Source organism: Delphinapterus leucas, chromosome 10 (genome assembly GCF_059928025.1).
Source record: "Delphinapterus leucas isolate spDelLeu-1000000601 "Yukka" chromosome 10, BTC_Dleu_Yukka2, whole genome shotgun sequence".
NCBI lineage: Eukaryota > Metazoa > Chordata > Mammalia > Artiodactyla > Monodontidae > Delphinapterus > Delphinapterus leucas.
Window position 1 is genome coordinate 104,520,692 of NC_143138.1, and position 22,904 is coordinate 104,543,595.

The following is a 22,904-nucleotide window of genomic DNA, read 5'->3' on the forward strand; positions in this document are numbered from 1 at the left end:
TGAGCCCCTCGGGTGGGGAGAGACCGTAGGAGCAGGACTCAAGGCCCCCCAGGCCCTGCCTAATGGGTCTGCGTTTGCTGGAAGGAGAACAGTTCGAGCTCCCAGGCTGAGGAGTCTCATGCAGGCTGACGGTGGAGGGTCGTCAGAAGCCTCTGTGACTCTCAGACACTGAGGTTCCAGGAGGACACTCCTGCCAGCCCCCCGAGCCCAGTCCCCTGCCCGACCCAGGGGCCTGTCCTGTGTGTGATGCCTGGTCCCCCACCCCGGGGCCCACGCTGCCCCCCGCCTCGCCATACGCACTTGGACGGTGTTCATCAGCAGGCCAGCCATCACCATGCCGAGGCCAGACAGCAGGACGGGCACCACAACCTGGCCCACGATGGTGAAGGTGGTCTCGGGGAGGACGCCGCGGGGGCAGCGGGTGAACTCACAGCGGAAGCCTCGCAGCTTCGTGCCCTGAAAGCAGAGCTCCAGGTCCAGCTGGGTGACCACCATGGCCAGGCCGGTGACGCATTCCCTGGATGTCCAAGCCTGGGCGCCCCCAACACCGGCCTCCACCCACACCAGGATGCGTTTCCTAAGGAGTCCACCCGGGCAGAGCTGCCAGGTGCCCCGTGCTGTAGACGGTCCCCACTGCCCCTCGGCCAAGGGCCAGAGCCAACGGTGAGGAACAAAGGCCGGGTGACTCAGCCTCGCTCAGGGCTCGGCCACTCCTGCTGTCCACTCCCCGAAGATCAGGTTCTCCTCCGAGAGTGGCTGCCGTGTCCGGTGGGACCTCCCTCGGCTGGCCTCCCACGAGGAGGCTCCCTGTCCCCTGGGGCGACCTTGACAGCGTCCAGCTGTCCGGCCCACGCTGGCTCGGGCTGGACCAGAGAGCCGGAGCCACGTGAGGCCCGGCCTTGGTGAGGCCGCACGGGGCCTGGGGACATCTCAGCCTGAAGCACCTGCTCCTCGGGCCAGGTCTGAGCCCCTGAGGACTGTCACCCCTCAAGGTCGAGAGGCCTGCAGGCCCCCAAGAAAGAAGCCGTGCCCTGCGGCCACTCGACCTAGGTGTCGAGGGGCTCACGGCCACAGGAAGAGGCTGTGTTCACAGAAGGAATGCAGCCCTGCTGTCTCTCAAAGGACAGAGAGTTGTAAGGTGCTTCTTAGGGGCCCAGGCTCGTGCCGACAGAGGCTAGACCAGCCTTGAGCTGCCGTCCCGACCCCGAGGAGAAGGGGGTCTCTACGTGGAATAAATGAGTGTGTCCACTGTGCATCCCACAGGTGCCGGGGACAGTGTCCAGGCCTGAGGGCGGGCTGAGCAGAGTCAAGGCCAGAGCCAGCAGGAGCCCAAAGCTGCGGGCTGGATGCTCGCTCACGCCTCCTGTGCACCTCAGTCGGTTCCCCTCCTTCGGAAAGTCCACCCCACGCTCAAGCCCAGCCCTCAGCCTGGAGTCCAGCCCTCACCAGATCCCACTGAGCTGGCCAAGCCCGATTCCCTCCTCGCCAACTCCAGCCAGACCCTGACGGCCGTTTCCCTCGCGCCCCCGATGTTGCACTGCATCCTTCCTCGCCCCCTTCACTTTCTCATGAAGCCCCTCCCAGGAGCCAGACAGAAGGAGCCCCACTTCCCAGCGACGGCTGGGGTCTGTCGGCCCCTTGTGTGTGAGCGCAGGAGACGCTGCCCCCGTCCAGTTCTGGGCCCCGATCCTGGGGTCCTGACGGCTTCCACTGCCCACCTCCGGAGATGCTGGCGCTCGGGACCCCGCCACCCCACAGAGGAGAATCTCGGGTGTGTCCTGGCTGCGGCCCCGTGGGCAGCCAGCACCAGCCGTCCTGTCACAGGAGGGGATGGTCCTGGACTGTGTGTCCCACCAGCTGCTCGCTGAGTGGCGTCCAAATGAAAGACCTGAGATCATACTGACAGCGGGCTTCCCGCCAGCCACAGAGTCAGGCATGGTTTGCTGCAGAGCAGGAGCAAAGGGGACCTTCTCAGATAATGCAGCAACTCCTAACCTCCCTGCGCAGCCCAGACTCTCCCTGAGCTTTCAGGCCACAGCTGACCACCCGTGCCCTTTCACGTGCACACACGTCACATTCCATCCATCACCAGACTCTCAAGGCACCTCCGAGCCACGCATCAGGAAGCAAAGGTCCCGGTTTTGCAAATAAGAAGCTGACAGCCCCGCCAGGGTTTGCCCATAGACCATCCCCCAGTCAGCCTCACAGGCGGGGCCAGGACCTCGACCCCCAACTCCAGTGCCCACTGCCCCCGCTGCTGCCCGCCTCTGAGATGAGGGTCTGTTTGTTCACACAGGAGTCTGAACCAGCAGGAGGCTAAGAGAAATGGCACATTTCTAAGGAAAGTGTAGCAGAAGTTGACGCGTCTAAGGCCGCTAGCTCGTTTAAGACAGACCCCTCTCAGCGGGCCCACTCTGAACACTGGCTGCCCCAGTCCCCAGGCCCACATCTGGACAGGCCCCCCAACTAGCGATTTCCTTCTCCTGGCTTCAGCACCTCCTGTGATCTCTTTATAGTTTTAAATGCGATTGAACGTCATAATACAACATAAAATGATACACAGTGGGTCCCTGAACCACTCTCATCAGGACAGAAGATGTGGAAATAGACAACCACTTGCATGATTACACATGCGAAAGATCCCTAATTAAGCGGGTTATAAATCATTACAAAAATGTTTCTCATTTTTTTTTTTTGCGGTATGCGGGCCTCTCACTGTTGTGGCCTCTCCCGTTGCGGAGCACAGGCTCCGGTCGCGCAGGCTCAGCGGCCATGGCTCATGGGCCCAGCCACTCCGTGGCACGTGGGATCCTCCCGGACCGGGGCACGAACCCGTGTCCCCTGCATCGGCAGGAGGACTCTCAACCACTGCGCCACCAGGGAAGCCCCCGTTTCTCATTTTTGTTTAAAAAATAATGAGAAATAAGTACACACGCACACAAGTAGTGAACAATTTAGTAGGTTATATACCAAAATGCTAAAAGTGGGTACTTTTAGGTGATGGGATCCTAAGTGACCTTTATTTCATAACTTTCTGTACATCTATAGTGATTATTTGCTTTTATAACCATCAAAAAATAAACTGTCACCAAAAACAAATAAAAGATGCCATCATGTGTGGAAGATTACTTTCCCATGCAACTTGAGAACAAAATATGTCAACACAGCTCGCTGGCTCACAGTCGAGGAGATCGGGAACGTGACTTTCACAGGAGCTCAGCAGCACAGCGGAAAGTCTCCAAGGGCCTGAGCTGGATTCAGGGGCTGTGCTGGGCCTCGGGAGGAATCTGGGTCAGGTGCCAGATGGCTCTGGGTGACCTCCTCCCGCCGCCCCACCAAAAGGGTCTCAGCTCACGCTGCTCAGAACCACCAGCCGCTCCAGAAACGGGAGCCCAGACCCTGCGCACCAAGAGCTGCGGCATCAGAACCTCCCCAACCCCTCAACTTGCGGAACAGTTAGGAAGGGCCGCGGAGGGCGGGCGCACGGCCGGGCCTCATGTCCGTCTCAGGGTCCTGGGTGGGAACAGCTTTTTTCCCAGGAGCACACCTTCCCAACGGCTTCCCGCCCTCTCGCAGGTCACCTTGAGCCTGGGCTGGTTCTGAGTGAAACGGTCACTCTTAAAGACCTGAATCCCCCCATCCTGTTGAGGTCCCAGAGGTCAAGGCAATTACGTTCTCAGCAACAGGAAAGGTCGTCTTCATTTTTGCTTCCAACTCGGCCGGCAGAACGCACCTGCCGGTGACCATGTGGGACCGAGTGCCCCCGCCCCGGCCGGCCAGCCCCCTCGCCACACAGGCCTCAGCCCAGAGCCCCCTCCTCAGGGACACCTTCCCGGCATCCCCCTCAAGGCTGCTCCAGCCGTCACCCAGCTCTGCCCCTTCGTTTCCGTGTAGCCCTTGCCGCTGCCTAACCCCGACTCATGCCCGTCGCTCCCTGCTCGGCTGTGACGGCCAAGAGCAGGCCCGGCACCCCATCCACCGCGGCGTTCGGCACAGCGCTGGCCCGTGGCCCACGCGTGTGCTGTGTGGACAAACAAACAAGCAGCACTGTAGAGGCAGACAGAAAGAGACCCATCAGCCTTCCACGAGTTGAGCCGTGTAGGGCCCACATTATTCCTATGATGTGCTGCCTGGACACCTGGTAAAGCCAGCAGGGCCTGGGGCAGCCCCAGTGCTGCCGCCCCGACCCCCGAGGAGCCCGCGGAACGCAAACAAGTCAGTCACAGCCCCACGGGAACCGGTACGTGTTCCTACAATGCCCGCCAGCACAGCCTCTGGCAGCTGGCGCTCCTGAGCGCAGTCCTGAGGGCCCCACGTGGGAGGCACATCCTCCCCTGGGCCTGGTGCGTGGGGCTGATGAACTCTGAGCTCACCCGTCCAGGTGCAGGTCCCTCAAGAGAAGGCCGTCACTGCAGCTGGCGTCACAAACAGGACGGCCCGCCCCTGACCGCGCACGCCCGGCAGCCTGACCAGCTGCTTTCTGCTGACTGAACAGCTCCCGACACGGTGAAGGCCGCCACGGACGGAGCCCCGCTGGCTGGCTTGTGCGTGAGCCGCCCCGGGGTCACCACCTCCCCGAGGCCGGAACGACTGTGAACGGACCGAATCAGGCACCCCTGCTGCCAGCCTGACTTAAAAATTGGCTGACGTACGGGGACCCTGTGGCACCCCCCTCCCCGGTTAAAACTGTTAATGCGGCCCAACGCAGGCCACCACGTTGAAACTGGCCCTCGGGGTTGAACCTGGTCTCGCGAGGCCTACTGAGTGAAGGGGGTACCCGCTGCTCTCCACTTGACCGCCCAGCTCCGTTCTTAAACCTGGCAGAGACAAACTGCCTCGCAGTGGTGACCACAGCCTTAAAGCTGGGGTCCCGTGCTGTGGGCCCCACACCCAACATCTAGTCTTGTCGGGACACTGACCGCACCCAGGCAGCAGCCGGTAAACGCTGTGCCCTGCGGATCTGGCTAGCACGCTCCGCTCAGCACGCATCAGCACTCTCGGCGTGTTGACCTTCGCTTCTCCCAGGCGGACCTGCAGCCGCAGGCTCCCTGCAGGTCGGGCCTTTGCTGCACCTTCCGCAGGGCTGGCGCTACACGATGGCCGCCCCTCTACAGATTCATGGGACACCTTCCCTGAGACACCCGAACACTCACAGAGGAGCCCCCCCAGAGAGGATGGGCTGCCGCCGCCCTCGCAGAGCAAGCCTCCCCTTGCTCAGACCCCTAAGACCCTCTGCTCACCGGGAGCAGCTCATCCTGACGTGCGAACACAGCCCAGCACCTGTGCGGGCTTTGTGGATTCTGGAGGTGGCCGTCTTCACGTGCAAAGTTTACTCCTGCCCATTTAGGCCATACTTACCGAACAGCCTGCCTTGAAGGGGCCCCTCCAACAAGAGGCTCCATTAGAGCCGGCAGGCACCCCCATCGGGCCCCAGAGACACCTCCACTGAAGAGAACCCTCAAGAGCCTCTGGGGTCCCTGGACCACTGAGAGCTTTAACCTGACGCCAGAAACTTCCCCCGGACTGCGCCGTCCACCAGCTGAGCCACGACGCAGGTACACACCCTGCTCTCCTGGGAAGGGGGCCCTCGCAGACCTGCTGGGACCCTCGCAGCCCGGCTGCCCGTGGGCCTTGGGAGGCACAGTGACCAAGGAGGGCAGCCTCAATACGGGGCGGGGAGCCAACCCTGGGCCTCTGGCACATCCCACCCACAGGGGGCGGCCTCCCTGTCCTGAGTCAGATGCCACAGACCAGAGGAGGTGACCCCCAAACCAGGGCTCCTGGGAGCCCCCGAGATCAACTGAGTGGGCCCAGTGGGGTCTGTGCACTTCGTGGGTGTCACGGTGGCGCTCGGCGGAGGTCACCACCCTCCCGTCCTGACCGGATGTCCCTGGTGCAGGACCTGAGCCACCCAGCGGTCGGCACAGGTGCCTAACCTCCAGGCAGCGCCTCAGCACCGGCCGCCCGGCTCTGTGCCTTTTAGACACCTGGGCCACGGCCTAAGGGCCGTCTCGTTTAGGGAGGGAACTCTGGGAACCCCGCCTTCCGGACACTCCAAACACACAGGGCGACAGATGTGTCTGCCTGCACTAAGGCCACAGGCCTGCCGGGACCCTCGTCCTTCCACTTCTCAGGGGGACAGCCACCCCCCAACCCCCCTCGCCCGAGGCCGGCGCTGGGCCGAGCGGCCCTCCCGCAGCTCCGGCTCAGTTCCAAGACAGCAAGAGGAGCCCCTGGCGTCAGCACTGCCGCAGGTACCGGCGAACATGGACTCGCCCCGGGGGGAGGCACACCCACACCGGCCCCTCAATCGCCTTTACTGGCCACCAAGGGGTCCCTGTAAGTTCTGCGTCCCGTCAAGAGCCCACTCCCTGGAGGTCCTGGTCAGCACCGGGCGTCCAAGGTCAATGGGGTGCAAGGCCGTGCGCGGCTGTGGCATGGGGGGAGCAGAGGCCCCGAGTGGCCTCCACTCCGTGCCTGAGGGTAAGCAGCCCTTCATATCCGGGGGGCAGCGGGCAGCAGGCTTGGGCGCCCACCCCAGCCGGCTCATCCTGCGCCCAGCGCTGCCCTGAAGGCCCTCCCTGGCTGTGAGCGCACGTGAGTGCTCAACACGGCCAGTGCTGTGTGCTCAGCTGCCCCCCCACCCCGGGGCAGGAGGTGATGGACAGGCTGACCTCACCCATGTGTCACCCAGTGCAGCCTCAGCTTCTTCCCTCAGCTCTCACCCCTCGCCTCTGCCCTCTAGCCGCCTGCTTGCCCTCCCAGCCTCTCAGGCCACCCTGTATCTTTGCTAAGGCGTGACCCCTGCAGGACCCACCCTCCCTCCCCTTACGCCCACCCACACTCGGGGCCCGGGGCTTCTGACCCCTCTGCAGACCAGCTCAGTGTCCGCGGATGGCCAGCCTGAACTCTCACTGCGCGCAATGCAGAGAGCAGACGCACGACACAGTGGGGCTTCCTCCTGCCTGAGAGGCGCCCTCTGACCTGTGGCCTGTGTGGCCTGCAGGGGCCTAGGGGGCAGGGCAGCTGCACGAGGGGCAGCCGCTGTCGCTGAGATGGACGCAGGCTCGGAGCCTCGAAAGACAGTGTGTTAATCTAACTACAGAAAAAAGTACACGCACAGCAAAAAACCACCAGAACCAACGTCAAAAGATAAATGGAAAAATGGGAAACATATTTACAATCCGTATCACAATGGAAAGGCCAATTTCCTTAAAATGTAAAGAGCCCCGAAGTATCCATACAAAAACAAACACCACTCCTCAGAAATACGGACAAAGGACATATCCAAAGATACTCAACCTCACTCACTCCTGATGAGAAATGCAAATCCCACTGCAGTGAGCACCGCTGGCGGTCCCGGTGACGGCCTCCGGGGACCCCGGCCTCTGAATCACGACCCCCAGGGCGAGCTGACCTCAGGGACTTGACGCGTCCAGTAGCCGGCAAAGATGCTGCTCCTGGGACCCACCTTGCTAGCAGATGGTCTCCTTCTCCGACCCCACACCTGGATGAAGCTGCCATGCTGGACATGCCCAAGGGGAAGGGATGAAGGCCTCAGCACGCTGACCCCTCGGCTGCAGCATCACGACACCTGAAGCCGAAACCCAGCTCTGCTGACTGCTGTCCCACAGCAGCCGTGGGGCACAAAGCTGCTTAAGCTCTGAGCCCCGGAACAGCTAACTCCCTGGAGCAGAGGCCACAGCATACAGTGTATGATCCATTGCCAGGTGGTGAAGGATCACAGAGGCTGAAGATAACACCGTTAAGGGAGGTGGGAGCAGCCCCACATCTATCATGGTTACGGACGCCTATGCCCTTTGACCCAGCAGCTCTGCCTGCAGCAATCCATCTCACTCCTTCACCCAGACGTGTAAAGAATGTGGCACTGTCAGCAGTGCTGCTCTAAGTGGTTACGGGCTGACTTGTGTGCCCCTCCCCAGTCCCCAGCATCTCAGAATGGGACTGTATTTGGAGACAGGAAGCTGGAAGTGGGGGGGTGGCCCGTATCCAATAGGCCCTTATAGTCAGAGGAGACTCAGACAGACAGAGGAACGACCACGTGAGGACACGGGGAGGAGACGGCCGTCTACACGCCAAGGAGAGAGGCCCTGCTGACACCTGGATCTCAGACATCCAGCCTCCAGGACAGGAGAATAAATGTCTGTTGTTTAAAGAACCCCATCTGTGGTACTTTGTTACAGGAGCCCGAGCAAACTAACATAGTTGTGAAACTTAAACAAACATCAGAGGAAAAAAGGTGAATAAACGCTGGTGTGTCTGCCTGATGGGATACTGAACGACCATTAAAAAAAAAGGAAGCTCTTGGTACTTCCCTGGTGGTCCAGTGGTAAAGAATCCGCTTTCCATTGCAGGGGACGCAGGTTCCATCCCTGGTCAGGGAACTAAGAACCCACATGCCGCAGAGCTTGTGAGCCTCAACTAGAGAGCCCACGCCCTCTGGAGCCCGCGTGCCACAACTAGAGAAAACCCGCACGCCACAACTAGACAGAAGCCCGTGTGCTGCATCTAAGACCCAACACAGCCAAAAATAAATAAAATAAAAAAATAAATCTTTTTTAAAAAAGGAAGCTCTTAACATATTTACAAAGAATAGCCTCTGAGATACACTGTAAAGTGAAAAAAGCAAAACACACAACAGTTTCTATGTGCCATCACATGCGTAAAAGGGTGAGAGGAATGCAGAGGCAGACGAGAAGGTGCAGGTCCTGGCTGCCCTGGAGAAGCGAGAGCCTGGGGACAGGCAAGGAGCACGTCCTGTCCCTGTGCACATGCTGACCTTTCGGGCACGTGAATGCTTTACTTTTCCAGAAAAACAAATGTATTAAAAGAAAAAAAAAGTGCAGCCTCTGGGCTCACGGAGTCTCATTCAACCGAGGAGGTAGAGGCAAGGCCCCAGGAAGTGATGTTGGGGGCGGCGTCCCAGGAAAGGCTCCGAGGGACATGGGAGGGGGAAGAGGAGGCCCAGGTGAGGCCGCGGAGCAGCAGGACCCACCCCTCGGACCATGACTTAAGCCAGCTGATCACGCTGTTCCATCCCCTCTGCCTACATGTGGCTTTCACGTGGGATGTGCCTCCCATCTGGCCGGGGAGAGGCTGGGGAGTTAGTCCCCAGGTAAGTTTCCTCGCACTTAAGGAGGAACGAGAACACGGTCTGCTTTTCTCCCTCTGGACACGACACGCCTCTAGGACAAAGCTGACCTGTGGAGGCTGACTAGCAGGATTTGGGAAGATGCCGGGTCCTCGGACACATCGTTGGCTGGTGGTGACACCACTTTCCAACCCCAGAATCGCCCTATCCTGGAAACCTCGTTTTGGGAGATGACATATTTTCTTCCTACTTACCCCACTGTAAGTCGGGTTTTCTGGTACCTGTGGCTGCAACCATCCTGATACAGCCAGGTGAGCTCAGGATGTTCAGATGCATTTTAGGAGGTTGGGTTTTATCCCAGAGGCAGTAGGCAAGTGCACAGAGATTTAAAACTTGGGGAGAGATGCATCGTGGGGGCTGCTTGGCCGGGCCCTGCCCCCAGGCATGGGAAAGAAACACTAGAACAGTATCTCTAATTCTTATCTGAGTCGCAGCTTTTGTGTAAGTTCTTAAACATCAGCACAGAACTACCTGTGATGGAGTATCGACGAGAAGAAGAACGTCGGCCACAAACCCTCGTGGGCGAGACCCAAGTCCAAGGCCCCGGCACCGCATGTCACAGCCCTCCCGGGAGCCCAACCTGGGCAGTTCTCCCTCAGCTCTGGTTTAAGAGGAGAAAACCAGGAACACAGGGCAGCCTGTGCCAGTGACAAAGGTCAGACGCAAACCCAGCTGGTTCTGCTCTGGAGTCTGGGCTCCAAGCCACACAGTGTTCTGTTACCTGCCGCTCGAAGCGCAACCTATAAACCAGCATGTGCAGGGGACTTATATGTCTGTATATTTACAGACAAGTATGTATATGTATCAATCAATGTGTGTATAAATACGCACATGTACGTGACCTACACACGCGTGTCCGTATCAGTGAGCACATGTGCGTGTGCAGGGGATACATGCTCAGTGGTGTTATACTGAACACACAATGAAAACAGGTTTTTTGAAAATCGCGGCACAGAGAACAGACTTCAGGGAGACAGAGTCAGGAGGCTGGCGAGGAGGCTGGCGGCCTTCAGGTGGAAGAGGGAATTCTTGGGGGAGGTCTGCGGCATGTGAGCTTCTGGCACGCGGAAGCCAGGCCCCAAGGTGCTCTGGAGGCTACAGCGGTGTGACTCACCGCGGGGTAAAGAAGGATATGGGGCCGCAGGGCACCAGGTCACTGGAGGAAGGAGAGGGCTGAGGGGTCTGGGGATCACAGAGACCAAACGGGGGCCTGGGGCTGGGTCACACCAGGGCAGGGACTCTGGCGTGACACATAGCCATGCTGGGGTCTGAGGAGGTCTGGGAGTAACCTGGAAAGGCAGCTGGCCGTCACCAGTGCTGTGACGCTACGAGGAACTGGACTGCATGGGCTGGAAGGGTCACTGAGGACCCCAGGTGGCAAGGGAGGGGCAGGCAGGTAGTGGAGTGAAGTGGGTGCAGACCGAGGGACGGTGGGGACCGTGGACACCGAGACGGCAGTGACCACTAACTGTGGCTGTGAGGGAATGTGGGTCCAATGTTGGAAGAGTTGCCAGATTTTCAAGGGAAAACAGGAACTTGAATTTTTATGTGACATCTCTTGATTTTTAAGTGCTGGTCTTAAAAATTTTAAAGCACCAGCCTTACAGCTAAGTGGCAGACTGGGACTCAAACCCTGACTGGTTCCAAATCAGTGAGGGGCAGGCCTAAGTTCCCTGGGCACGGAGTGCCCGCAGCAAGAGGGGCAGAGGCTGCCGTTCCTCCCGGCTCACCATTCCAGACAGTCTGTGTTCTCAGCTCCTTGCCAACCAACAGCGACGACCTGGCCACTAATGGCTTCAAGTATTCTCAGGTACCATGCTCTTCCAGGGAGGACTTCTGCCGATCATGCTGATGAAGGAATGGGGCTTTTGATACTCAAAGAACAAGAAAGGGATGGTGGGCTTCCCTGGTGACACAGTGGTTGAGAGTCCGCCTGCTGATGCAGGGGACACAGGTTCGTGCCCTGGTCCGGGAAGATCCCACATGCCGCGGAGCAGCTAGGCCCATGAGCCATGGCCGCTGAGCCTGCGCGTCCGGAGCCTGTGCTCCGCAATGGAAGAGGCCACAACAGTGAGAGGCCCGCGTACCGCAAAAAAAAAAAAAAAAAAAAAAGAAAGGGATGGTACACTGGTAGCTTTGTTGTCTGATGGGTTACTCCCAGTTCCTCACGCTATGGGGCTCTGTTAGGGTGTAAATCAAGGGGCCTGCCTCCCCTCGTAGGGCGACAACAAGAGAAGTCAAGCTGCCGAGCAGAGAATGTCATCCCTCAGGAAGCACTAACTGGAACAGGACTGGACACTTGACAGCAGGGTCAATATTTGGAGACTGATGTGGATATTGACCAAGAAGTCTCTCTCCTCTTCTTTTTTTTTTAGAAAAGATTTAAAAATATTTTCTAATGGAGATGATTATGCTGACATTTGTTCCTCATTCCACATCATCTTCAGCCAAGCTCTGAGCACTTACAATTCTCTAGCTGTTGGGAGCTTAGTCAGAAGCATCTGGAACACTGGTGGTGGAAGAGTTTGCTGCAGCACTTGCAGTAACTGCTGTGGCCGTCCACACACAGCAACTGCGTTAGTCAGGTGGTCCACACCCTTCTCATATTCACCTTGCGCTAGTAACTCTTTACTAAGCTGTATTTCTTTGAGGAAGAATTTCTGAATGGCTTCAGCATCTTTAAGGTCAGGTAACTTGGAAAGTGCAGCTCTCTCCTTGGCAAGCTTCTGTTTCTTTCTTTGTTCTCGCAGCCTGTTCCTGAAGTTGGGGTCACTCTGCCTCTTGCAGTCGAAGCAAATGCAGGACCCGCACATGCGGGCGGCAATGGCGCTGTTCTGGCCCTCCATCTCCTCTTCAATGAGGAGTGGGGTCGGCGCCGGTGGGGTCCGTGATGAAGCAGCTGGCCTAGAACCCTCTGAGCGGACTGCGCCGCTCTGTCCCGACGCCCACAGTGAGGGACGCGGAAAGCTTTTTTTTTTAAGAGCACACTTACAAAGGATTGACTGCCAAGGGCCACCCTCCCCTCTAAGTACAGAATCTTGCGTGAAAATGAAACGGAGCTGACAGATAAAGAGCCAGTAACCTGATACCATTTAAGCACCTGGATCATGCCAGGCCTGAAATCCAGCCCCTCAGATATTTCAATTATATGAGCTAATAATTGTCTCTTAAAGCTTAACCTGGGTTAAAGTTAGTCTCTGATGTCAGTAACTAAAAGAATCTTGCCCAAATTTTAGAAAAATGGTATTTGAGAAGGTCCTGCCCCTTGCCCCCAAGCTGGACACAATGTGTACCTGCCTACTCCCTAGGCTGACACTAGACAGTACCCGACCCCCACCATCCCCATTTAGTTCCCTCTTACCTGGAAATAGTTCAAAAGGATGCCTGCCCCAGACAGCCCCAGGCCTGCAAACAGGAAGGGCACTGTCACCTGGAGGCCAATGGACAAGGTGGTCTCCCTGCTGAGCTCAGGCCCCAGGGGTTTAGGGGCCACCCTTTGGCTCTCAGGGACACTCAGCGGTCCATCTTCCGAGGCTTCAGGGAGTCTTCCTGTGCTGAGGCCGTGCAGCAGGCCCAGCTCCTCTGGCCTCCGCTGTCGGGTCTCCGTCCCGTCCATCTGAGTACAGCTGAGCCCCTGGCAGCCTTAACCTGGGAGACATAAAGCAACAGGGGTTGTAGGGCAGAGTTCCTGACCCCCATGGGGCTGACAGCCTGTAGGTTTTCACGCTCTTCTGTCTAGCAGAGGCTGCATCATTCTGTCTAATCCACAGCCCTTCCCTTGGAGCCTGCTCCACACGGCCTCCTGGAACCCGGATTTACAACAGCTTTTAATTTAATATGGGGAAAGTACATACAGAAGTGAACATTAAATATATATGAAGTGGAGTCAGCAAAACTGGAGGTATTAGGACTTCTGAAAATTCTTTCCTCCATAAAAGCAACAAGAAAACTAAAACTGTCAGAATCTTCTTTTTCAGAACTATGGATATTAATCAAAGGCTTGCAGCAACATATCTCTTCAAGAAAAAATGCTGAATCTCAGCATAAACAGCCACAGAATGATGCCCACGACGTCTGTAATGTTTGAACTTGCCTTCGTCCCATCTCCTGCTCTCTAGCTCTGCAGCAGCCTTAAACACCAACTGCCTGGAAAGATGAGAATGGGCCAGAGCTTTCTCAAAGCCTCGTTCCCGAAGAACTGTCACTATTGGACATCAGGTAGCTCACCAGAAGACGCCAGCTGCAGACTCTATATTTCACCTGACTTGTGGTTTGCTTCGTATAAAAAGCCTTTTCCCTTTTTGGCTGCCTGAGGCAGTAGATAATAGTTGGGGTTAACAACACACTAGCCAAAAAGCCTAAAAGGAAAAGCCGTGGAATGAGATGCCTACTTGGGTTTTGAAAAGGTCCCATACGATCCCAGGACACTAGAAGGCCACTGGCATTGGGCTGTGCACATGCTCAGGAAATACCCGAGGAGACCCAAGCTCTCACCTCTGACTGATCTGGAGGCTCAGTACAAGCAGGAAGTGAAGGCTAAGGTAGGGCTACCAACTACCTGAGTGAGGGTTGAAGGGATGCCCTGACATGCACACTGGGCCCCTCTGGCAAGGACTGGGAGACCCGTCGGCACCAGGCATAGCGTTCAAGGAAATCTCCATCAATCACTAAGCAGAGGCTTCAGTGCCACATACAATAGAGAAAACAGACTAAAGAATTAGTTCGGACAAGTCATGAAACAAACAACATCTACAGTAAGCAGCAATAACAAACAACCCTGAGAAGAAGAGGGGAGAATCTGATTTCCAGAGGTGCCACATTATTTTATTTTAAATGTCCAGACTAACTAGATAAAAGCTTTAAATCAGCTATTTAAAATATGTTCAGCCTTTCTGCTCGTGGACGCCGCCGAGTAAGCATCGTTGACGTCTCCTCCCCCCTCCACTGCCGTCATGTCTAAGTCAGAGTCACCCAAAGAGCCCGAACAGCTGCGGAAGCTCTTCATCGGAGGTTTGAGCTTTGAAATAACCGATGAGAGTCTGAGGAGCCATTGTGAGCAGCGGGGAGCGCTCACAGACTGTGTGGTAATGAGGGATCCAAACACCAAGCGCTCCAGAGGCTTCGGGTTTGTCACATATGCCACTGTGGAGGAGGCGGGTGCGGCCACGAATGCAAGGCCACACGAGGTGGATGGAAGAGTTGTGGAACCAAAGAGGGCCGTCTCAAGAGAAGATTCTCAAAGACCTGGTGCCCAGTTAACTGTGAAAAAGATTTTTGTCGGTGGCATTAAAGAAGACACTGACGAACATCACCTAAGAGATTATTTTGAACAGTATGGGAAAATTGAAGTGATTGAAATCATGACTGATCAAGGCAATGGCAAAAAGAGAGGCTTTGCTTTCGTAACCTTTGATGACCATGACTCTGTAGACAAGATTGTCATTCAGAAATACCACACTGTGAATGGCCACAACTGTGAAGTAAGGAAAGCCCTATCTAAGCAAGAGATGGCTAGTGCCTCATCCAGCCAAAGAGGTGGAAGTGGTTCTGGAAACTTTGGTGGCGATGTGGAGGGGGGTTTGGTGGGAATGACAACTTTGGTCATGGAGGAGACTTCAGTGGCCGAGGTGGCTTTGGTGGCAGCCGCGGTGGTGGTGGATATGGTGGCAGTGGGGATGGCTATAATGGATTTGGTAATGATGGAAGCAATTTTGGAGGTGGTGGAAGCCACAATGATTTTGGCAGTTACAACAATCAATCTTAAAATTTTGGACCCGTGAAAGGAGGAAACTTTGGAGGCAGAAGTTCTGGCCCCTATGGCGGTGGAGGCCAATACTTTGCCGAACCCCGAAACCAAGGTGGCTATGGCGGTTCCAGCAGCAGCAGTAGCAGCTATGGCAGTGGCAGAAGGTTTTGATTACTGCCAGGAAACAAAGCTTAGCAGGAGACGAGAGCCAGAGAAGTGACAGGGAAGCTACAGGTTACAACAGATTTGTGAACTCAGCCAAGCACAGTGGTGGCAGGGCCTAGCTGCTACAAAGAAGACATGTTTTAGACAATACTCATGTGTATGGGCAAAAAAACTCGAGGACTGTATTTGTGACTAATTGTATAACAGGTTATTTTAGTTTCTGTTCCGTGGAAAGTGTAAAGCATTCCAACAGAGGGTTTTAATGTAGATTTTTTTTTTTTTTTGCACCCATGCTGTTGATTGCTAAGTGTAATAGTCTGATCATGATGCTGAATAAATGTGTCTTTTTAAAATAAATAAATAAATAAATAAAATATGTTCAAAGAACTTAAGGAACCATGTCTAAAGAAGGAAAGCATGACCCATCGTGTACAGGCATCCTCAGTAAGATTAACAGCTCTTTCTCATCAGACGTCATGGAGCCAGAAGAAATCAAGAAGCCATACCATGTTGAAAGTGCTTGAAGAGTTCTATGGGCAGCAAAATTATCCTTCAAAAATGAAGGTGAAATTGATTTCCTGATAAACGAAAAGAGAGAATTTGTCACTAGCACATCTGCCCTAGGGGAAATACCAAAGGGAGACTTTGAGGCTAAAATGAAAGGACCCAGACAGCTGGTTGTCCACATGAAGAAATAAAGAGCATTAGCAAGGATAACTAATAGGCATGTTTTACAAAATAGTGTAAGCGTTATTTTTTGGTTACTAACTCTTTTCTTGTATCTGATTTAAAGACAATTGCATAATGCAGTAGTTATAAATCAGTGTTGATGGGCACACAATGTAGAAGGATGCAACTTGTATGACAGTAAGGCCACAAAAGGGTGGGCACAGAGCTATATACGAACAAAGTTTGTACATACTAGTAAATTAAGTTGCTACTGAGTTAAAAATAACTATATATTATATATATATATCTTATAAATATCTCATATATATAAATACAATGATAAAGGTTAGGGCACACTAGAAAATACATGAGATCTAATACAAAAGAAGGCAGTAATGGAGAATAAAGGAACAGAAAGAACCGTAAGACATAGAAAACAAAGCACTCCAACCCAGCAACGGCAAAATACATATTATTATCAAGTACACGTGGAACATTCTCCAGAATGGACCACACATCTGGGAGAAAACAAGTCTCAAATTTAAAAGGACTGAAATCATACAAAGTATGTTCTCCAACCACAATGGAATGAAATTAGAAACAAATAACAGAAGAAAATTTGGGAAATTACAAATATGTGCAAATTAAAAAACATGCTCAAATAACTGATGGGTCAAAGAAGAACACACGAAAGAAATCAGAAAATTATTTGAGAGAAATAAAAATACAACATACTAAAACTTATGGAATGCTGAGAAGACAGTGTTTAGAGGGAAATTTGTATATGCAAGTACCAAGGTTAAAAAAGAAGAGCTCAAATAAATAATCTTTCACCTTAAGAAAAATAATGAAGAAGAGCAGAATCACCACCATCCCCCTGAAAAAATAGTAGGAAGTAGGAAGTAATAAAGATTAGAGTGATAATAAGTGGAACAAAGAATAGAAAAACAATAGGGAAAACCAACAAATAGAAAGGTTGGGTCTCTGGAGAGATTGAAAAAATTGACAAACCTTTAGCTGACCAAGAAAAAAAGAGAAAAGACTCAAATACTTAAGAGGGGACATTACTTCCAAACTTATAAATTTGAAAATAATTATGAGGGAATACTATGAACGACTGTATGCCAACAAATTAGAAAACCTAGATGAAATGGACAAATTCCTAGCAACGCCCAAACTAACTCAAGAAAAAAAAATTCTTTTTAACTAAAAGACCTATAACAAGAGACTGAATTAGTAATAAAAATATTCTTACAAAGAAAAGTCCAAGGTCAGACGACTTCAGTAGTGAATATAAAGCATGCAGGTTGGAAAGGAAGTAAAACTACCTCCATTTAGAGATGGCATGATCTTGTACATAGAAAATCCTAAAGGATACACATACACACACACACACACACACACACACAATTACAGCTAATCAACAAGTACAGCAAGGTTGTAGGATACAAAATTGATACAAAAAAGTTAAGTTTTATTTCTATACACTAGCGATGAACAATCCAAAAATTAAGAAAACAGTACTACCTGCAATAATATCAAAAAGCATAAAATACTTAACACATTTCACAAAAGGAGTTTAAAACTTTTACCTTGAAAACTGCAAAACATTGTTGAAAGAAAGTTTTACAAAGCTAACAAATGGAAAGATATTCCATGTTGTTCACGTGTTGGAAGAGTGAACACTGTTAAGATGGCGGCACTCTTCAAACTGATGTACAGATTCAGTGCAATCCCTGTCCAAATTCCAGTGGCCTACTTTGGAGAAAATGACATGATGATCCTGAAATTCATATGGAAATGCAAGGGACCCAGAATCCTAAACAAACTTGGAAGAGAGAACAAAGTTGGAGAACACGCACTTTAACATTTCAAAACTTAACTATGAAGCTAGAGTAATCAAGACCATGTAGTCCTGGGGTAAGACTAGAAATACTGATCAATGAAACAGAACTGGGAGTCTGTAGACAAACCCGTGCATCTACAGTCAACTGATTTTCAACAAGGATGCCCACACTATTGAACATGGAAAGAACAGTCCTTTCAACAAATGGTGCTGAGACGACAGGACATCCACATGCACAGGAAAGAATTTGGTTCCTTACTTCAAATCACATACAAAAACTAACTGAAAACGGGTCAGAGACCTAACCTAAGAGCTAAAACTATAAAACACATAGAAAAAAACATAGGTGAAAACACAGTGACCTTGGATTAGGCTTCAGTTCCTTAGATGTGACATCTAAAGTACAAGCAACCAAAGAAAAATTAGGTAAAAGTGACTTCATCAAAATTTCAAAGTTTTATATTTCAGAGAACACTATCAAGAAAGTAAAAAGACAACCCGCAAAATGAGAGAGGATATGTGACAATCATATATCTGATTAGGATCTAGTTTCCAGAATATAAAAAGAACACTTACAGCTCAACAATAAACCCAATTTAAACATTGGCAAGGGAGTTGGACATTTCTCCAAAGAAGATACACAATGGCCAATAAGCAAGCACATTAAAAGACGCTCAACGTTAGTTGTTTGGAAAATGCAAATCAAAACCATATTAAGATACCACTTAGCATAATGTTTTCAAGGTTCTTCCATGTGGTTGCACGAATCAGTACTGCACTCCTTTTTACAGCTAAGTAACATTCCATCATGTGGCTGGACCACATATTCTTTATCCTCTCCTCCAGGTGATGGACATCTGGGCTGTTTCTACTTTGGGCTGTTAGGAATAATGCTGCTCTGAACATTCTTATGCAAGTCTCTGTGGACATGGGTTTTCTGTTCAACTGAACTGTACATTTTAAAGGGTGAATTTTGGGTATGTGATTTATATCTCAATAAAAAGTATGAATCATTTGTGGAGGTCAAGAAGCAGAACACTCCCAGCCTCCGCAGACTCTCTAACTACTCCCCGCCAGAATAGTGCTAACTCGAGACATGATCACACCTCAGCTTGTTCTATTTCTCCTTCACTTTTACCAGCTATGACTACAGCGCTAAACAATAGATGGTCCCCTCCCTTTACTCTTTTTTTGGGGGGGCGGGGGCCGCGCCACGCATGGCTTGTGGGATCTTAATTCCCCAACCAGGGATTGATCCCACGCCCTCGGCAGTGAAAGCGCAGAGTCCTAACCACTGCACGCCAGGGAATTCCTCACAGTCACCTCCCTAACCCACGACTTGTTACCTGAGGTCAACCATGGTCCAAACGTAACGGAAAATTCCAGAAATAAGTTCTAAATTGCGTGCTGTTCTAAGCAGTGGGACGAAAGCTCGCACTGCTCAGCTCTGTTCTGCTGGGGACATGAATCATCCCTTTGTCTGGCATATCCACCCGCAGGTCACTCATTTAGCAGCCTTGTAGGTTACCAGATCCACTGCCATGGTATTCAAGTCACCCTTATTTTACTTAATAATGGCCCCAAAGCACAAGCGTAGTCATGCTGTGCCTAATTTATAAATTAAACTTCATCACAGGTATGTATGTACAGGAAGAAGCAGAGTATATGCAGGGTTCAGCACAACCGTGGTTTCAGGCATTCACACGGGGTCTTGGGACGTATCCCCCATGGGTAAGGGGGGGATCCCACAGTAGTGTTTTGCTCACTTTGCAATTCAGATCAATAAGATCACACTCCATTTATTCTTTTCATGTCTTGTTTCTTTCACTGGACATTATACTTCTGAGATTCAGCCACACTGCTGAATCTGTTTCATTTTATTGTTACATAGAAAGCAACCGCATGAATATACCACAATCCATTCACCTGCTCTACGCTTGAGGGACCATCCAACTTACTTTCCTTTCCAAAATAAAAACTTGATTGCTTTTATTACACAAGTAACGTGTTCATGAGTAATAAGATTTACACAATACAAAAAGGTATAAATAAGTTTAAGTCCTCAACGTTACTGCTCCAAGATCACTAATGCTAAGTCTAGTGTATATCCTTCCAATGCACACATACACATATATATATACACAGTGTACACATACACATATCCTTCTAATGTACACACACATATACACCATGTACACATATATATATATATACACACAATGTACACATACACATATACACCATGTACACATATATATATATACACACAATGTACACATACACATATACACCATGTACACATACATATACACAATGTACACATACGCATATCCTTCCAATGTACACATACACATATACACAATGTACACACATATATATATACACACAATGTACACATACACATATATACACAGTGTACACATATATATATACACACAATGTACACATACACATATATACACAGTGTACACATATATATATACACACAATGTACACATACACATATACACACAGTGTACACATAAACACACACTCTCACACTCATACTGTATTTTTTTTTAAATCAGTGTTCTAGATCCGGGGTGTTTTTAAATATAAAATGTATACACCTTTCCACCTCTCTCTTCAGTAGAGATGCCTTTATGCCTTCTCTTGTCATCCTCGATAGCTGACCCCAGACAATTTCAGGTGAGGAATGAGGTGGTGGGCTTACTGCACCCAGCTGCTGGTAAACTTTTTTCCCAGAGGATTTATAGCTTCAGGAAGAGCACGGGCGCGTGGCTACCTGTTTAACACGCAGCCCCTCCCCAGGGGCAGGGGCACACTGGGCAGCAGAGGAGGTGCTGGGCAGAAGAGGGGTGCCCTGGGCACAATGAATGGAGGCAAAGGGGAGCCCCTCGTCTCCAGCCTGCAGAACTGCGGCCGGAGCAGGCTTTGCTTGGCTCAAAAGTCTGGGAGTTACTTATTCCCACCTGCCCTGCACTTCCTGCCAAGCAGCCCAGGGACGCCCGCTGGTCGGCCCACCCGCAGGGACTGCCCTCACTGGGGACCCAAGCCCTGGTCCTTCATAAGGGCTGGAACCCACATCCACCCCCTCCCCGTGGCCTTCTGGCCCTCGACCCTCTAAGCCCGAACCCGTCCTTTAAATTCCTGCCACACTCTTGGCGATGCTGGGGATCTGAGCCAGGATGCCTGGTCAGGCCATGGCGCAGAGGCGGTAGCGGAGGGGGAGGAGGGGTCCAGGCCTGCCCCACGGAGCACCGCCCGTGCTCAAACCCGCCGGCGGGATCTCGGGTCCCCACTCTGCATTCTACGTGGAACCCACAGGAGGGAGGACGCTGGGCAGAACAGGGTTATGGGCCCAGGGCTTCAGGGCCGTATCCCTCATCTCTTCAAAAATAACGACCCCACTCCCATGACTCGTGGGGCGATTCTTTACCTCCTTAATCTTCACCAGACCCCAGGACGGCCCGACCAGTACTGCCCCGCTGAGCCCGACCACGGCGGACAGGGCCAGAGAGGCGGCCCCCTGTCCCAGGCCCACCTCAGCTGCTCAAGGACGCCCACCTGCAAGGTGTCCTCACTCAGCTTCCCCCCTCAACCTCTGCAGGGTCGTCGGCTGGGAAAGGAACCTGCTCTAGGATGTGCCTCAAAAACAAGCTCCCTGGACCTCAAGTTACCCGCTAGCTCTCAGCCCACTTCTCTCCCACCCTTCAGGACACAACCACAGACACACGTCCCTCTGCGCTCAGCACCAACGGCCCCTCCCTGCAAGCGTCTGAGCCAGGCCGGCGGTGAGCAGCCTCGCTCCGGCAGGACCCCCAAGCCCAGCACCCACTCCGCCCAGCCCCCGCGCCTCACCCCACGCGCCTCACCCCCACACGTGCCTCACCCCCACGCGCCTCACCCCACGCGCCTCACCCCACGCGCCTCACCCCCACGCGCCTCACCCCCACACGCGCCTCACCCCCCCGCGCCTCACCCCCACGCGCCTCACCCCCACACGTGCCTCACCCCCCCGCGCCTCACCCCCCCGCGCCTCACCCCCACACGTGCCTCACCCCCACGCGCCTCACCCCCACGCGCCTCACCCCCACACGTGCCTCACCCCCACGCGCCTCACCCCCACGCGCCTCACCCCCACACGTGCCTCACCCCCACGCGCCTCACCCCCACACGCGCCTCACCCCCATGCGCCTCACCCCACACGCGCCTCACCCCCACACGTGCCTCACCCCCACGCGCCTCACCCCCACGCGCCTCACCCCCACACGTGCCTCACCCCCCCGCGCCTCACCCCCACACGTGCCTCACCCCCACGCGCCTCACCCCACGCGCGCCTCACCCCACACAGCTCCTCCCCTCCTATACGTGTATCCTTGGAAAAGTTAAACTTCTGTGCCTCCTCAGGGTGGTGAAGACACAGGGGACTAATGCATCTGCATCCCAGGACTCGTGGCCTGGCCCCACCCCCAGCACAAACCCTCAGCGGCTCTGCCGTTTGAACTCAGCGGTTTTAACTCCCCCGCAGCAGAACCACCTGGAAGGGCCGTTAAAGGCAGGCCGGGCTGGACCCACCTGGTGCTCTCCCATCACTGGTGGGGGTGGGGAGCGGGCCCGTCGGCGCCGGCCCCAGAGCTACCTGAGCGACAGGCCGCCACGCTCCGGGCCGAGGGGTCTCCCCATCCCGCTCTCCAGACCCCGACCGCGCGGACCACCCCCTGCTCCCCCAGTCCTGCCTCCTCTTCCGCGTACGTTCTGCTCCACCCGGCTCCCGGCCCCCGGAGCCCCGGGCCGCCCCCTCCGCGCACCCGGCCCTGGGCCCTCGGAGCCCCGGGCCGCCCTCTCCGCGCACCCCACCCCGGGCTCATCGGGCGCAGAGCCGCACTCACCGGATAACCCCAGGCGGCGGCGAGAAGCGACGCGGATGGAAGAGCAGCGAGACCGCTGGGGCCACGGAGGAGGCGGGACTGCGGCCTTCTCCCAAAGCCCGCCCTAAAACCCGGAGTCCCCGCCCCCCAAAACCGGAATCCCCGCCCCCGGGCCCGGAGTCCCCGCCCCCAAACCCGGAGTCCGCGCTCCCCGGCCCCCCCCGCCCGGCCGCGCGGACCGGGACTCTGGGCGGGGTCTCGGGGGCGGGACAGGCCCTGGGGCGGGGCTGGGGGGGACCGGCGGGGGAAAGAACGGTTGGGCCGCGCAGATCGCCTTCCCCCTCCCCGGGCTGCAGGGCTGGCTCCCCAGGATTCTTGCGACAAGACCCGCCCTGGGACGGTTCTCTGCCTTGGCGGCTGCAGGGCCGCGGGTAG

The 22,904-nt window shown here is 53.8% G+C and overlaps 1 protein-coding gene and 2 pseudogenes across 3 annotated transcripts in view; 1 reads left to right on the plus strand and 2 right to left on the minus strand.

Annotated features, from left to right (window-relative positions):
• The window catches only part of SLC41A3 (solute carrier family 41 member 3), a 66,836-nt gene extending 44,189 nt beyond the window's left edge, over positions 1 to 22,647 (minus strand). Inside the window, exons 1-2 of one of the 3 annotated variants that reach the window (XM_022562617.3) lie at positions 22,491 to 22,639; positions 12,534 to 12,820 (exon numbers count right to left, since the gene is read on the minus strand). In XM_022562617.3, coding sequence (XP_022418325.1) covers positions 12,534 to 12,788 — 255 coding nt within the window. In that variant the 5' untranslated portion in view covers positions 12,789 to 12,820; positions 22,491 to 22,639. Of the gene's footprint in view, positions 1 to 12,533; positions 15,184 to 22,490 lie in introns of those variants that run through there. The other 2 variants (XM_089919851.1, XM_089919852.1) reach the window with 2 other exon arrangements.
• LOC149748330 (mitochondrial import receptor subunit TOM20 homolog pseudogene) lies at positions 506 to 12,527 on the minus strand (annotated as a pseudogene).
• On the plus strand, positions 14,110 to 15,401 carry LOC111168823 (heterogeneous nuclear ribonucleoprotein A1-like; annotated as a pseudogene).
• Positions 22,648 to 22,904: the final 257 nt, after the last annotated feature.